Below are 13674 nucleotides of genomic sequence, written 5' to 3' on the forward strand. Positions count from 1 at the left end.
GACAGGCACCACCTGGGAGCACATGTGGGCGTTTGTGGCTTGCACCTCATGAGGGCCAGGAGGTTGTCATCTGGAGCACAGCACCTTCCGAGGGTCAGTGTAGGAAGCCACCATAGCAGTAAAAACTGGACCAAAGCTCCCACCCAAGGGTCCCTCTGGAGCCTCCCACAAGGACAGGATCCCAGGGAGCTCTTTCTTGGAGCTCACAGAGCTTTCCCTTTCCTTGTAGCCACTGAGCCTCAGCTCAGAGCTTTCCCTTTCCTTGCAGCCTCCAGGATGGCTGAGATAACCACAGTCGCCCCCGAGACCCACACCCTCCTGAACGAGTATGGAGATTACCACAACTGGTCAGAGCTCTTCCACCTCCTGAACTACACCTACAGCTTCTGCGAGTTCAGCCTGGATGAGAACGTCAAGCGGGTGGTGCTCTTCATCCTCTACCTGATCATCTTCGTGGTGGGCCTGGTGGAGAACCTCCTGGTCCTCTGGGTCAACTGGCAGACGCGGGGCAGCAAGAGCTTGGTCAACCTCTACATCATCAACATGGCTGTGGCCGACCTGGGGGTGCTGCTCTCGCTGCCTATCTGGATGCTGGAGGTGGTGCTGGACTACACCTGGCTGTGGGGCAGCTTCCTCTGCCGCTTCACACACTACTTCTACTTTGCCAACATGTATGCCAGCATCTTCTTCCTCACCTGTCTGAGCGTGGATCGCTACCTGACCCTCACCAGCTCCTCCCTCTTCTGGCACCGGCACCAGCACCGAGCGCGCCGCATTGCCTGTGCCTGCAGCTGGTTGCTGGCTGCAACCATCCCCTTCCTGGAGGTGGCTCACATGCAGCTGGTCAACACCGGGGAGCCCATCTGCATCTTCATGGCCCCCTTTGAGACCTACGACGAGTGGGCGCTGGCGGTCAGCTTGGCCACCACCACCATCGGGTTCCTGATCCCCTTCCCCATCATCGCCACCTTCAACGTGCTGACCGCCAGGTTCCTGCGGCGCTGCAAGCCGGGGAGCAGGGGGCACTGCCTGCTCATCTACGCCTACATCGCTGTCTTCCTGCTCAGCTGGCTGCCCTTCCACATCCTGCTGACGCTGCTCACCCTCGATGGCAGCCACATCATCCTGCACTGTGCCTTTGCACACTTCCTCTACTTCTTCTACGACATCATCGACTGCTGCACGCTGCTGCACTGCGTCCTCAACCCCATCCTCTACAACTTCCTCAGCAAGAGCTTCCGCAGCAGGCTCCTCTCCGCCGTCGTCAGGTACATCCCCAAGGACCAGGGCAACCAGAAGGCTGCAGGCAGCTCCTCCTCCAGCACGCAGCACTCCATAGTCATCACGAAGGACAACAGCAATTCTCCCAACTAAGGGTGTGGGGGGCATGGATGGTTCTGCTCATCCCTGGCAAGGGGGCATGGGGAGGGGGCTGCTTCCTGTGCTCCCAGTGCTCCCCCAGGTTGTTTTTCCTGGTGGTAAGCAGACACTTTGCTCTCAAAAACCCTCCTGGGATGGCCACCTTCCGTGCTCTGAGGGCAGAGCAGGGTGGCTGATGTGAAACGGGATGGAGCTAGAGACATCTTTCTTCTGGTGAGCTGTTCCCTCAGCTCTCATTAGCCACAGAAGGTAGAAGGTAAAGAGGGAATTCCTGTTTGCCAAAGATAAAGAGCAATAAAGAGCCTGACCCCAAATCCAGCCCCTGACCCTCCAGCCATGGGGCTGGGCCACGCAATCCTTTCCCTTTCCAACTGCTTCTGCAGCCCCCAGCTGTCACTGTCACACCAGGCCTGTTGTGCCCCCTCTACCAGGATGCCAGCCTGGGCAGCAGGGAGGTTTCACAGATTCATGGAATGGTTTGGGTTGGAAGGGACCTTAAAGACCATTCAGTTCCAACCCCCTGCCATGGGCAAGGACACCTCCCACCAGCCCAGGTTGCTCAAGGCCTCATCCAGCCTGGCCTTGAACACCTCCTCTGAACCTCAAACCTCTCCTCCGGTGCCCAGCCCATGGATGGAAGCCTGATTGAACCAAAATGAAGGCAACATGACCCTGGGGGGCTGAGCACCATGCAGGGCTTCAAGGAAGGGAGGAATATCTGGAGACCAGCAGTTGTGTGAGTTAGTGATGGTTAGACTGGGTCTGACTGGGCATAGCTGCTTCCAAATGCAACCAGAGCAGCAGAGGTGTGGCTCTCAGTTTGTGTTTTATCATAGCATCACAGAATTCCAGAACAGTGAATACTCTGGAATCATGGAATACTGGTACAGGCTGCCCAGGGATGTGGCTGTGGCTCCATCCCTGCAGATATTCAAGATCAGTCTTGCTGTGGCCCAGGGCAGCCTGCTCTAGCTGGAAGTGTCCCTGCTGCTTGCAGGGGCTTGGATGAGATGACCTTGGGGGGTCCCTCCCAGCCCAGTGCAATCTGTGAATTGTTTTGGTTGGAAAACCCTCCAAAATCATCCAGTCCAACCTTCAACCCAACCCCACCATGGACCCAGCTGCCATGGCCACACTTTTCTTGAACACCTTCAGGGATGGGGACTCCACTACCTTCCTGGGCAGCCTGTGCCAATCCCTGACCACTGCTGCAGGACAGAAATTGTTCCTCATGTCCAACCTAACTCTCCCCTGGAGCAATTTTGCAGGAGAAGACCCCTCCCATGAATCCCAGTCTCCTTTAGAGCATCTGCAGGCAGGTTTCTGAGGGCACTGGGAGTGTTTTGCGACTGGCTGACTCCAGCAGCTCTTCCACCGAAGTGACCCTGAGGCAGGTCCCGGGGCAGTGTGTGCAGAAAGCCTCGGAGCTGCCAGAGGGGCTGGGCGAGACCCAGGAGCATCCGGAGAGGGTTCAGCGCTGCCCCGGGTCAGTGCAGTCACGCGGGGGAGGGGTGTCAAGCCCTCGGCAGGGGAAGGTGAAGGAGTGACAAGTCCTGGAAGGACTCATAAATCTCCCCAAGGCCTTGAGCTGCTGAAGGAGCAGGGTCTGGAAAAGCCAAACGTAAGCAGATCTGGGGACAGGATGTGCAGCGCGGGGCGGGCGGGAGCAGGATGTGAACCCCGGGGTTGGGCGAGCAGGCGCCTGGTTATCAGCGACCGACCGGGAACGGCTCTGCTGCTGCCAGGGGGAAGCTGACTCGGTGTGCCCTGAGCAGCCTGCTCCTGCTGGGGGTGTCCCTGCTGACCGCAGCAGGTTGCAGATGAGCTTTGAGGATCCCTTCCCGGCCGATGCAGTCTGGGAATCTGGGAATCAGCAATGTCTAAGGGCTCCGAGATGCTGCTTCCTACTGCCAGTGATGGGAGGAGACAAATCTGACCCACAGCAGGGGAGAAGCCCCCCAGCAGCACCCTGCTCAGGGCAGCTCCCCATGGCAGAGCCTCCTCCCTCAAGCAGATCAGCTCCCACCCAGCTGGGTGTCACCTGCAAACCCTCTGAGGGTGCCCTCAGGCTCCTCATCCAGACCATTGATAAAGGTGCTGGAACACATCCTCCTGCTGACCCAGATGCTCCAGGAGGAGGCAATGAGGAAAAGGCTCCAGCCTCCTGAATCTGTGCCACAGCTCCTGCACAGGAGCAGGGTACCAGGAGGAGCTGCCAAGCATCCCCAGAGCCTCCTGAAGAGCCCAGAACAGCTCCCATGAAAGGTGGTGGCTGAAGGAGGGAGGTCCAAGAGGTCACCATTTTCCATTTTATTATTCTAAATAAAAACCACACTTTGTGCTGAACAATGGAGTAGAAAAGAACCTGATGTACAACCATTGCAGACATCTACTGTCGGGGGGAGGGGGCCTGGGGGGGTCAAGTTTACAAAATATACAAAACTTTACAGCAAATAGATAGTAAACACTTAAATAGGAGGTCAGTACCTACGATTAACTTAACAGACAGGTTAGACACAATTCAGCTCCTCCTCCTCCTTCTCCTCACATCATTCCAGCACAAGGCCTGGATCCTTTCAGCTCAAGGGGGAGAACCAAAACCTCAGGATGGTGGCTTGGAGATGGGGCTGAGACCAGCCTTGAGGTGGGGAGAAGGATTTCCTGTCAGGATCTGTGCCCACTCCACCCCCCAGCACAGCTCCTGGGCAGCATTTCCCCTCTTGTAACCCTCCCTCCCAAGAGCCCAAAGCGTTTTGCAACCAGGACTGGAAGGTCCCAGCTGCCCCAGGCGAGGTAGAATCATAGAGTTGGTTGGGTTGGAAAAGGCCTCCAAGAGCATCCAGTCCAGCAGCAACCCAGCACCACCATGGCCCCAAGTGCCATGGCCACACATTTCTTGAGCACCTCCAGGGATGGGGACTCCACCACCTCCTGGGCAGCCTGTGCCAGCCCCTGACCACTCTTGCAGGACAGAAATTGTTCCTCATGGCCAACCTGAACCTCCTCTGGCACAGTTTCAGGCCATTTCCTCTCCTATCACCTGACACTGGGGAGAAGAGCCCAACCCCCAGCTCACTGTGTCCCCAGACTCTGGGAGGAGGATGAAAGGTGGGAGCCTGGCAATGGCCACACCTGGATCAGAGCTTTGGCTCCTGGGGGCAATGCCAAGGCCATCACTCTGCACCCAGCCCCTCCAGCTCCAAGGGTTTCCAGGGGGAGGCTGGAAGTGCCCTGTCAGGCTCTGGGGGAGCCGTGCTCCACCTCTCAGGTTTCAGTGTAAAATTTTCTCTTTTTGGTTAATGTGCACAAAAGGTTTTTGCTTCACAGCTTTGCTAGATATGAGCTGCAGATACTGCCCCATGGCAGTGCCCCAGCCCATCACCACAGCTTCTGGGACATGTTAGGAGGATCTGGGGGCTTTAGGGACTTGGCTCTCCCAAGCCTTGCCGCCTCCACCTCCCATCCTTCATCTCTGGAGCAGGGAGATCTGTTCCTGCCCACCAGCCCCATCCTGGCACCACCAAGACAAGGACAGAAATGCCAGAGCTCCAAAAGGCTCCTCAGAGGAGCCTGCAGAGGACCCCCAGCAGCTCCCCGGCCGTCTGGGTGTGCTCAGAACAAACTGGTTTGAAATTCAACAAGACCTCAGCTAAAAATGGCTCCAGCTGGAGATCCTGGACCACAACCTGGCAGCTGACCAGGGCTTGAGGAACAGAGCTCCAGTGGCACATGGCACAGCCTGGCAGCCTTCAGTGCCTCTGCTCCTTCTCTCTGGTTTGGCTCCAGGCTGTGAGCTCCTCCTGCTCATCCAGCTGATGGAGGGGACCTGCTCTGGGACCCCCTGCTGTCCCTCAGCACACACTGCCACCCCCCCCCCCCCAGCCCCTCAGATATAGGGCACAGAGTGGTCCCCACCTTCCTACCTCACTACAGAGCTTGTTTCTCAGGACTGTGATGGAGACAGGGCTGAAGGGAAATGGGGAAGGCTGGAATGGGAGCAAACTGCCCTGGCCAGGTCCTGGAGCTGGTGCAGAACAGGAGAGGATGAGGCTGTCCCCTCCGAGGAACACCAAACACCAACACTCTCCCAGCTCTCTGCATTCCCCCCACGCCTGGCAAATCCAAGCCAGCAACCTTCAGCAGGCTCCAGGAGGTAGGTCGGGACCACAAGTGTCACCACCCTCATTTTACAGATGAGGAAACTGAGGCAAAAGAGGTGAAGTGACTTGCCCAAGGCCACAGCAGGGCAGGGGATGGGTGGGGAGAGACCCCCAGAATTCCCAAAGCAGCCCACACTGCTCCCTCTGCCACGGGGGTGTCCCAGCGAGAGGAGGGGAGGTTGGGGGGACTCTGGAGGGGTTGTGTGGTAGTTTCCTTTCGTTTCGTTCAGCTTTGTTTAGCTTCGTTTTGTTTTGTTAACAGCATACAAGGTCCAACAGAAGCACAGCAGCCATCTGAGCACGGCCGGGGCCGGCTGCAGAGCCCCCAGGGCTTCCTGTTTGTGAGGTAGAACTGAGTTACCTAAGGGCAGCCATCGGAAACCTCTGCTCCTCTCCACCTCTGCCCCACAGCAGGAGCATGGGAACAAAGCTGCTCCCCACCCTTCCTGCTGCAAACCCTGCCAGAGCTGGCCTGGCCAGCATGCCGAGGAGGGCTCCCCAGCCAAGCTTTGCCCCAGTCGCCATCACTGCTGGAGTGGTTCTGCCGCAGCCACCACGCACCGGCCGGCCACAGATGAACCAACTCAGCATTGTGCCAATGCCACCCTGCAACACCTCTGCCACCAGGCACGTCCAGGATGTGGGGATCCGCAGCAGCAGCCATGGGGAGGGGGCGATTCCTTCAGCAGAGAGAAGAGTCCTTGAAGGAACCTTCCTGGGAGTTAAGGCAAGGGCTTGGCCGCATTGCTGGCACCTGTGGCACCCTGCCAGCAGAGGAGAGCTGAGGAGATGTCAGCAAGCGCTTGATGGCTGAGGTGAGGCTCAACTGTGCCACCAGGGGATCCCTGCCCAGGAGCAGCTGAGCCCATGGCACAGACCTGCTGCCCTGCCCTCTCCAGACAGGGACTCCTCCGAGCTCCCTCCGCTCCAGCTCTTCGCAGCTGTGGTGCCACTGCTCCACCTCCTCTTTCAGGGATGGCTCTTGGGATACAGTGAGCAGCAGGTCACAGCCTGGCAGAGGAACCACACAGCTCAGGCTGGGCTTCTGGTGACCCCATGGCACTGCCTAGAGCTGCTCATGTGAGCAGCAAGCACCTTGGTACTCACCGCCAAGGACCCCTTCTCATCTTCACACCGCTCACCACCTCCCCTGCAATGCAGCAACCATCTCCAGGCTGCTTCTGTGCCATGCCATGGACCTTGCTCCTCTCCTGGAGATAGCAGCAGAACCCCAGCAGTGCCCAGGACAAGGCTTTTCCTTTTTCTCTTTCCTTCTCTTCGAGTCCAGCACCATCCTGCTCTGGCTCAGTCCCTCTCTACTGAGGTCAGGTATGAAAAATCTTAGCAGCATCAGTTTGTGGACAAGCTCCAACTGAGGGTGAGCCTCAGCCAAATTGGCTAAAAGGGTTAAAAAAAACAAGCAAACAAAAAAACCCAACCAAAACCCAACCAAATCTAGATTTAAAACCTAGAGAGAAATACTAAAACCACAGAAAACCTCAGCCCCTACCAGGGCCAGAGGTAAGGAACCACCACAGACTTCTCGCAAACAGGGACGCAGCCTCCACGCTGCTCAGCTGTACAAAGCAGAAAGAGCCCCAAGAAGGCCAAAAAAAAGAAACAAACCCAAACAACACAACCCCAACCGAACCAAAATGAGAGAAAAGGAGGATTCCACCCCCGACCAGTGCCTGACCACTCCAGAAACAAACAACACTTTTTGTTTTTCTGTTTTTTGTTTTGTTTTTCCCTTCCTCTTTCCTTCCTCCCCAGCTGCCTTCGCTTCTCCGCTCGGCCCTGCCCTGCCCTGCCCCCCATCAGCTGTCAGGGCTCTTCTCAGCCTCTTTGGAGTGGATGATGTACATGAAAGTCTGCTCGATGGTGAAGTCAGGGGGCAGGCTGCCCTTGTGCACCCCGATGTGTTTGCTCATCAGGTTAAGGGTGGAGCTGTAGTGGCCGCAGACGGTGCAGCGATACATCAGCGCCCCCGAGTGCGTCCGCAGGTGGCACTTGATGGTGGAGCGGCCACGGAAGAACTTGTGGCACACCTTGCACTGGTAAGGCTTCTCCCCGGTGTGGATGCGCCGGTGGTAGTTGAACTCGCTGGTGTGGGCGAAGCGCTTGCCGCACACCTTGCAGCTGTACTTGCTGTTGCCAGGCTGGCTCTGCAGCGCCAGCTCCTCACTCAGGAACTCCTCCGGCAGCTTCCTCTTCTGCAGGCCCTGCTGCTGGAGGCGCTCCCCGAGGCCGGGGCGCAGCTCCAGGCTGCCCCCACACTTGTGCTGGCTGACGTGGTAGCGGTAAGCAGCCTCCAGCTTGAAGCTCTGGCTGCAGAAGTGGCAGCGGAACAGAGCCTCCTCGGCGCTCTGGTGCAGGGCTAGGTGCTTCTCCAGCAGGTGCCGGTCCACAAAGCTGTTGGCACAGACGGAGCAGGAGAAGACAGAGATGCCCAGGTGGGACAGGGTGTGCCACAGGAGGCTGCAGAGGCTGAGGTGCCGCTGGTCACAGACACCGCAGGTCTGGCTCTTCAGGCTCACGTGCTCCAGGATGTGGCTGCGGACAGTGTGGAAATCTTTGGCCAAGGGCTTCCCACAGGCGGCGCAGGCCAGCTCCAAGCCGGCTCCCGCCCCGAACGTGGGCACCTTCCCGGGCAGGGGGTCGCTGGGGTGGACGATGATGTTGTTGTCAAAGACCCCCTCCCGCCGGTGCAGGGTCAGCTGCCACTGCGTGAAGAACTTTGTCTCGCACATGTCACAGGAGAAGAGGAAGATGCCAATGTGGGACAGGACATGAGTGACCCTGGAGTTCCGGTCCTGGAAGTGAGTCTCGCAGACCTTGCAGTTGCCGGTCAGCAGGTCCACGTGGTCCCTGGCGTGCTGGCGGATCAGCTGGATGTTGGGCTCCAGCACCTTCTTGCACACCTGGCAGGGCATGGCCTTGCTGTCGCGGCCGTCGCCCTCGAAGGGCAGCTCCTCCTCACTGTCATCGCTCAGCTCGATGACTTCCTCTGAGGGCCCCAGCTCCTCGCTGGCATCCTCAAAATGCAGCTCATCCTCGGCCAGGTCCTCCAGCTGGAGCTCATCCATCTGCCCAAAGCCCTGCTCTTTGGAGTGGTCACTGTTGCTGGGACAGGAGTTGCTCCCCGTGGACATATCCAGGGAAGGGTCAGCAGGGAAGAAGCCTCCCCTGCCGTAGTCACCGTTGCTCTGGACCTTGTACTGCTGGCAGGAGCCAGGAGTGGTTTGAAGCACCACGTTCACGTCGCCCAGGCCAGGCTGGGTGGCCATGCTGCTGGCAGGAGCAAACTGTCCTTGCTCCGACTCCTGCTCTGCCTTGGGAGGCTGCTGTGGGTGCACAAGGGGCAGGGCCTGGCTGGCGCTTGCCGTGCTCCTGTCCTCCTCCTTGTAGCCTCCTGCCGCCTCCCCGTGCGTTCCGCAGCTCCGCTCAGGGCCGAAGTGCTCCCCTGAGCCCCGGGCCTCACCTAAGGGATGGCTCTGCTCCGAGGAGCTGCTGCTCAGGGGCCCCGGGCGGCCCTCACTCACGGACAGGGCTGGCTGTCTGGTGATGGCTGAGCTCTCCAGGTCGGGGAAGGTGGAGTGGCAGGCACGCAGCAGGTCCTCCATGCCCAGCCGCTCTGCCACTTCGTAGATGACTCCCACGTTGATCAGGTCGGTGAAGAGCTCCGAGGTGTAGACGAAGCTGAGGATCTTCTCGAAGTTGGCTGGCGTGATGAAATCCACCACGTAGGTGCGGGCGGCGTCCAGCCCCGTGTTGAGGAAGAGGTTCTGGAAGTAGCCTGCAGCGCAGGCCAGGACGGCTTTGTGTGCGGCGAAGGAGCGGCTGCCCACCAGGATGGTGACGTCACACATGGTCTCTGACAGCCGGCACTTGTTGAGCTCCTTCAGCAGGTTGTTGGGGTGGTTGGTGCTGTGCAGCTTGATCCTCATGCCCATCTTAGCAGCTGCTTCAGAGCCCTTCTCGTGGTCAGCTGCTTCTTCACGCAGTCACCAGCCGCGTGGGCAGGAGGTGCCTGGCATCCAGGAACTGGCAGGGCAAGGGGCTCTGGGCAGAGGAAAGGCACAAAAGGGTTAATGCCTGAAGAACCAGAGGCAGCTCCACTCACACCTCAGATCTTCCACTTCCCCATGGGCCACAGGGAAGCAGCAGCACAGCTGCTGAAGGTGGAGGAGGACTCGAAACCATCCTGAAATTTCTGAATGAGTCTTTGGGAAGCAAAGGGAAAGATGCAGGGAGGGAAAGGTGCCAAGAGCCAACGCCTGAAGCCACCCACTGCAGGGACAGCCTGAGGAGCCCACTCCTGCCTGGATGGAGACCCTGCAGCCTCGCAGCTTCTCAGCTCTGACCCCGAGCTGCAACTGGTGCCTGCTGCACAGACAAACCCTCCCTGAGCTTCAGGCTCTGCACCCTGGTTGGCTTCACCTCCAGCCCCAACCACGGCAGCCCCGCAGGACAGCTGCTGAGCCCTCAGTGGGTCAGGAATGCCAAGGGACTTCAGTGCCCTCCAAGACCAAGGTCTGAAGGCAGGCAGACCAGGACCTTACCCTGACCCTGGGAACTTGAGGTTCCCTGCTGGGCTCTCCTTTCGGACTCACCCCCAGCTTCTCCAGCACTCCCAGGATTTCCTCCATTACACCAGCACCTGCCCAGTATTCCCTGCCTGCCACTGGCCTCCCTTGCCAGCAATTCCCACCCCAGCTCCTCCTGCCAGCTTGTCCCACTGCTCAGGACGCTCAGGGACTTAAACTCATCCCGGGAGCTCTGTCCCTGGTCCTCCTGCCCCTTCTCCCCATGGCACAGAGGGACAATCCCAGAAACCAGCAGAAAGAGCCAGAGTTTGGCAGAGACTGCAGGGAACCAGGATGCCAGCTCCCGGGAAAGGTAGAAAGGAGCCGAAGACCGGCCGGGAGGTGCCGAGGGATGGCGGCAGGGCCGGTCCCTGCCCGAGGAGGCGGCGGGGAAACACCAGGCACAGCCGGGGAGGATGAGGATGGTGGGGAAGGCTCTGGAGCAGAAAAGCTGGATGTGTGAAATTCCTACAGTGTGGGGATCCCAGGGGAATGGGACAGGACGGGAAAAAAGACAGAGAGGGAAGGGGGGAAACCGGGACAGGCCCCGGGGGGAGGGGGAGGGCGGGCAGGCCCGGCTGCCTGCAGGCGGGAGAGGCTCCGGTAGGTCCCTACGGGGAGACCGGGAATCACGGAGCTCCCCCGGGAGAAATGGGAGCAGCGGGCGGGTGGGACACACACACACACAAGGCCCCCCCCCCGGCAGGTGGGGGGGCGGCGCCGAAGGAGCCACGCGGGACAGCGGCGGGGGGGACCCACGGGAGGGAGCAACGGGGAAGCGGTGAGGGGAGCCGGGGGAGGCGGGGAGAAGCTCCCGGGGGGAGCCGCGGGAGGCCCCGTGCGGCTCCGTAAGAGCGGCGGGAGGCCCCCAGAGGGAGCGGCAGGAGGCCCCGGGGGGGGAGTAGCGGGAGGTGCGGGGGGGGGGGGGGATCGCGGCGGGGGGAGAGGGCGGTGCGGGCTCTCCCGGGGCTCGGAGCGGGGCCCGGCGGGAGGGGGCTCGGTAGTGACTCCTTACCCGCCCGTGGCCCCGCACCATCCCGGCTGCGCTCACACAAAGGCACAGACCCGCCCCCGCCCGCCCCGGCCCCGCCGGAGCCGCCTTCCGCCCGCCGTGCACGGCGGCTGCCACAGCGCCCCCAGGCGCCCCGGAGGAGCGTGGCGTGCGCGGGGGGAGCATGGGCACCGGAACGGGCACCGGTACGGGACACTGGCACAGACATGGGCATGGGACACGGACACCGGTACGGGCACCAGATCGGGCACCGGCACGGGCATCGGTACGGGACACAGGCATGGACATGGGACACGGGCACAGGCACCGGCCACGGGCACCGGCACGGGCGTGGGACACGGGCACGGGAACCGGCACCTCTTCACTGACGGGAGAGCAGGACCTGGACGCTGTAGCCCACGAGCACACGGGCTCCTGGCCCGGTCCCGCTTTCTCCCGTGTTCCCATCCCCGTGGGTTCATGCCCTTCCCCGGGGGCTCGTCCTCTTGGCCCCGCCCCACACACACGTGTCCCAGGCACGGCGGGTCCCGGCGCACCGCAGCCAAGAAGACACAGAGACGATGCAGACGCGTGTCCCGCACAGGCACGGGTGGGTGTATCGGGGGTACCTATACGGGGGGATGTACACGGGCGGGCACAGACACGCGTGAGTGGAGCGGGACAGCAGCGAGCGCGGCTCCAGCCCCGGCGGCTCCCACGACGGCTCCGTGGAGGCGCCCGCAGCCGGTGTCCCAGCCACAGTGCAGCCGCCGGTGCCGGTACTTCGGCCCGGGAGGGGCACAGGTCCCCCGTGGTCTTTGCCCGCGGCTCACGCTGCTCTTCCACCGGGCGAGGGGGGCCCCGGGGACCACCGAGGGGACGGTTCGCCGCTTCCACGCCCTGACGGTCTCCCGGGTTCCGTCGCCCGCTTTCCCATGAGCCCCACAAAGAAATCGTGCATGTCCCCTGCGGAGAGACCCGCGGTCAGCGCCGCGGGGCCCGGCTGCGGGACCGGCGCCGGCACCGGGCGGGACTTACGCTTCTGCGGAGCCGCGGGGGGACCTAGAAGACACCGAAGCTGGTGAGCGGCGGAGACCGGGACCGGACGGACCGACTCTCCGCACATCCCCATCCCTGTGCTCTCGACCCCACCCTGGTCCATCCCGGTTTCTCCGCCCTTACCGGCGTCCTCCTCCCGCAACAGCTGCAGCACGGCGGCGTAGGCGGCCCCAGGGCTACCGGGGGCTCTCCAAAGCATCGGCTCCGGGACGGGCATCCTCTGCGGGCAGCAACGCGGTGAGTGGAGTGAGGGGGGGCGGGGTCCGCCTGCCTTTTCCACCTCCCCGACGGCCGTTACCTGAGCCGGGAGCGAAGCAGCGCCCGGCGGGGCGGCGGCGGCGGCGGCGGGAGGGCGGCGTGCGAGGACGAACGGCAGCGCCAGAACGAGCAGCGCAGCCAGCACCGGGCGGCTCCTCATCCTCCGGGGAGGGGGCGGCCTGGGGGCAGCGGTCAACGGCGGAGCGGCAGGGTCCCGGGGACACCCCGAGCCGGTGGCCCGGGGCGAGCCCAGAACCGGGCCAAGAGCTGGGGAGGGAAAGAAGGGACACGGCGGGGGGGGGGAGGGCAAAAGGGGGGGGGCGGCGGAACCCCCGCCCGTGGCTGTGGCTGGAGGAGCTGCGCTACTCCCCCAGGTTGGGGGCAGACAGGAACCACCCTTCCAAATCAGCAGCCTGGGGTGGGGGCTGCACCGAGGGCTGCCTGACAGGGACGTGAGGCACGGGGGGACGTTACAGGGGGTGCATCACAGAGTGCAGGGGGACAGCCCAGGGGTCCTGTGCCACCCTTCGTGCCTGTGGTGCCACCTTTGTGTGGTCACACCGGGCACAAAGGGGCTTGGGCTCAGTCCTGCATGTCCACCTGTGTTCCCTGGCACACACCTTGGCACATGCACGTTCCCTGGCATGCCCCTTGGCACACAGGTGTCCCCTGGCACACACACACACACAGGTGACCTGACACAGGTCCTGGCATGTATGCGTCCCCTGGCACACACACATCCCCTGGTGCACACACATCCCCTGGCACACACACTCTTGCTTCCAGGGCTCCCCAAACCCACTCCAAAATCGGCAGCACCTTCACTCCATCTCTCCATGGCCTGTGCCCTCCCTAGCACCTTCACCAACCTCCCCTCTCCTCCCTCCTGCCTTCCCCAGCCCAAGCTGGACAAGGATAGGGCACAGGAGCCCCACCTGGAGCCGCGGGAATCCCCCAGGACTGAGTGCTGGGGGGCACAGACCTGCTGAGCCCTCCGGTGGTGCCCAGTGTGGAGCTGTGGGCAAAGTGCCCCTCACTGCTGGTGGCTGCAGAGCTGGAGAAGTGGCCAGGCGAGGTGGGCAGCAGTGGTGAGGTTGGCAGTGGTTGAGGTTGGCAGTGGCTGAGGCTGGCAGCAGCCACAGGCTGTGCCGATGGCTCTTCAGTGCAGGCTCAGCCAGGAGGTGAAGCACCAAGGTGCTGGCTGCTAGGCGGCGTTAAATAAGGAGCTCTGCCCATGGCA

The 13674-nt window shown here is 61.6% G+C and overlaps 2 protein-coding genes across 2 annotated transcripts; one reads left to right on the forward strand and one right to left on the reverse strand.

Annotated features, from left to right (window-relative positions):
- The first annotated feature begins 276 nt into the window (after window positions 1–276).
- Window positions 277–1374, forward strand: GPR182 (G protein-coupled receptor 182). Its single transcript, XM_054397158.1, has one exon. The coding sequence runs from the start codon at window positions 277–279 to the stop codon at window positions 1372–1374; it is 1098 nt and encodes a 365-aa protein (XP_054253133.1).
- Window positions 1375–7357: 5983 nt separating this feature from the next.
- ZBTB39 (zinc finger and BTB domain containing 39) lies at window positions 7358–9493 on the reverse strand. Its single transcript, XM_054397154.1, has one exon. The coding sequence runs from the start codon at window positions 9491–9493 to the stop codon at window positions 7358–7360; it is 2136 nt and encodes a 711-aa protein (XP_054253129.1).
- Window positions 9494–13674: the final 4181 nt, after the last annotated feature.

The sequence above is a fragment of the Indicator indicator genome, chromosome 41, assembly GCF_027791375.1.
Source record: "Indicator indicator isolate 239-I01 chromosome 41, UM_Iind_1.1, whole genome shotgun sequence".
In the NCBI taxonomy this organism is placed as follows: Eukaryota; Metazoa; Chordata; class Aves; order Piciformes; family Indicatoridae; genus Indicator; species Indicator indicator.

What these genes read in the sequence shown, in the direction of transcription:
- GPR182 (XM_054397158.1), top strand. Translation starts at nt 277, where the DNA reads ATGGCTGAGATAACCACAGTCGCCCCCGAGACCCACACCCTCCTGAAC.
- ZBTB39 (XM_054397154.1), bottom strand. Translation starts at nt 9,493, where the DNA reads ATGGGCATGAGGATCAAGCTGCACAGCACCAACCACCCCAACAACCTG.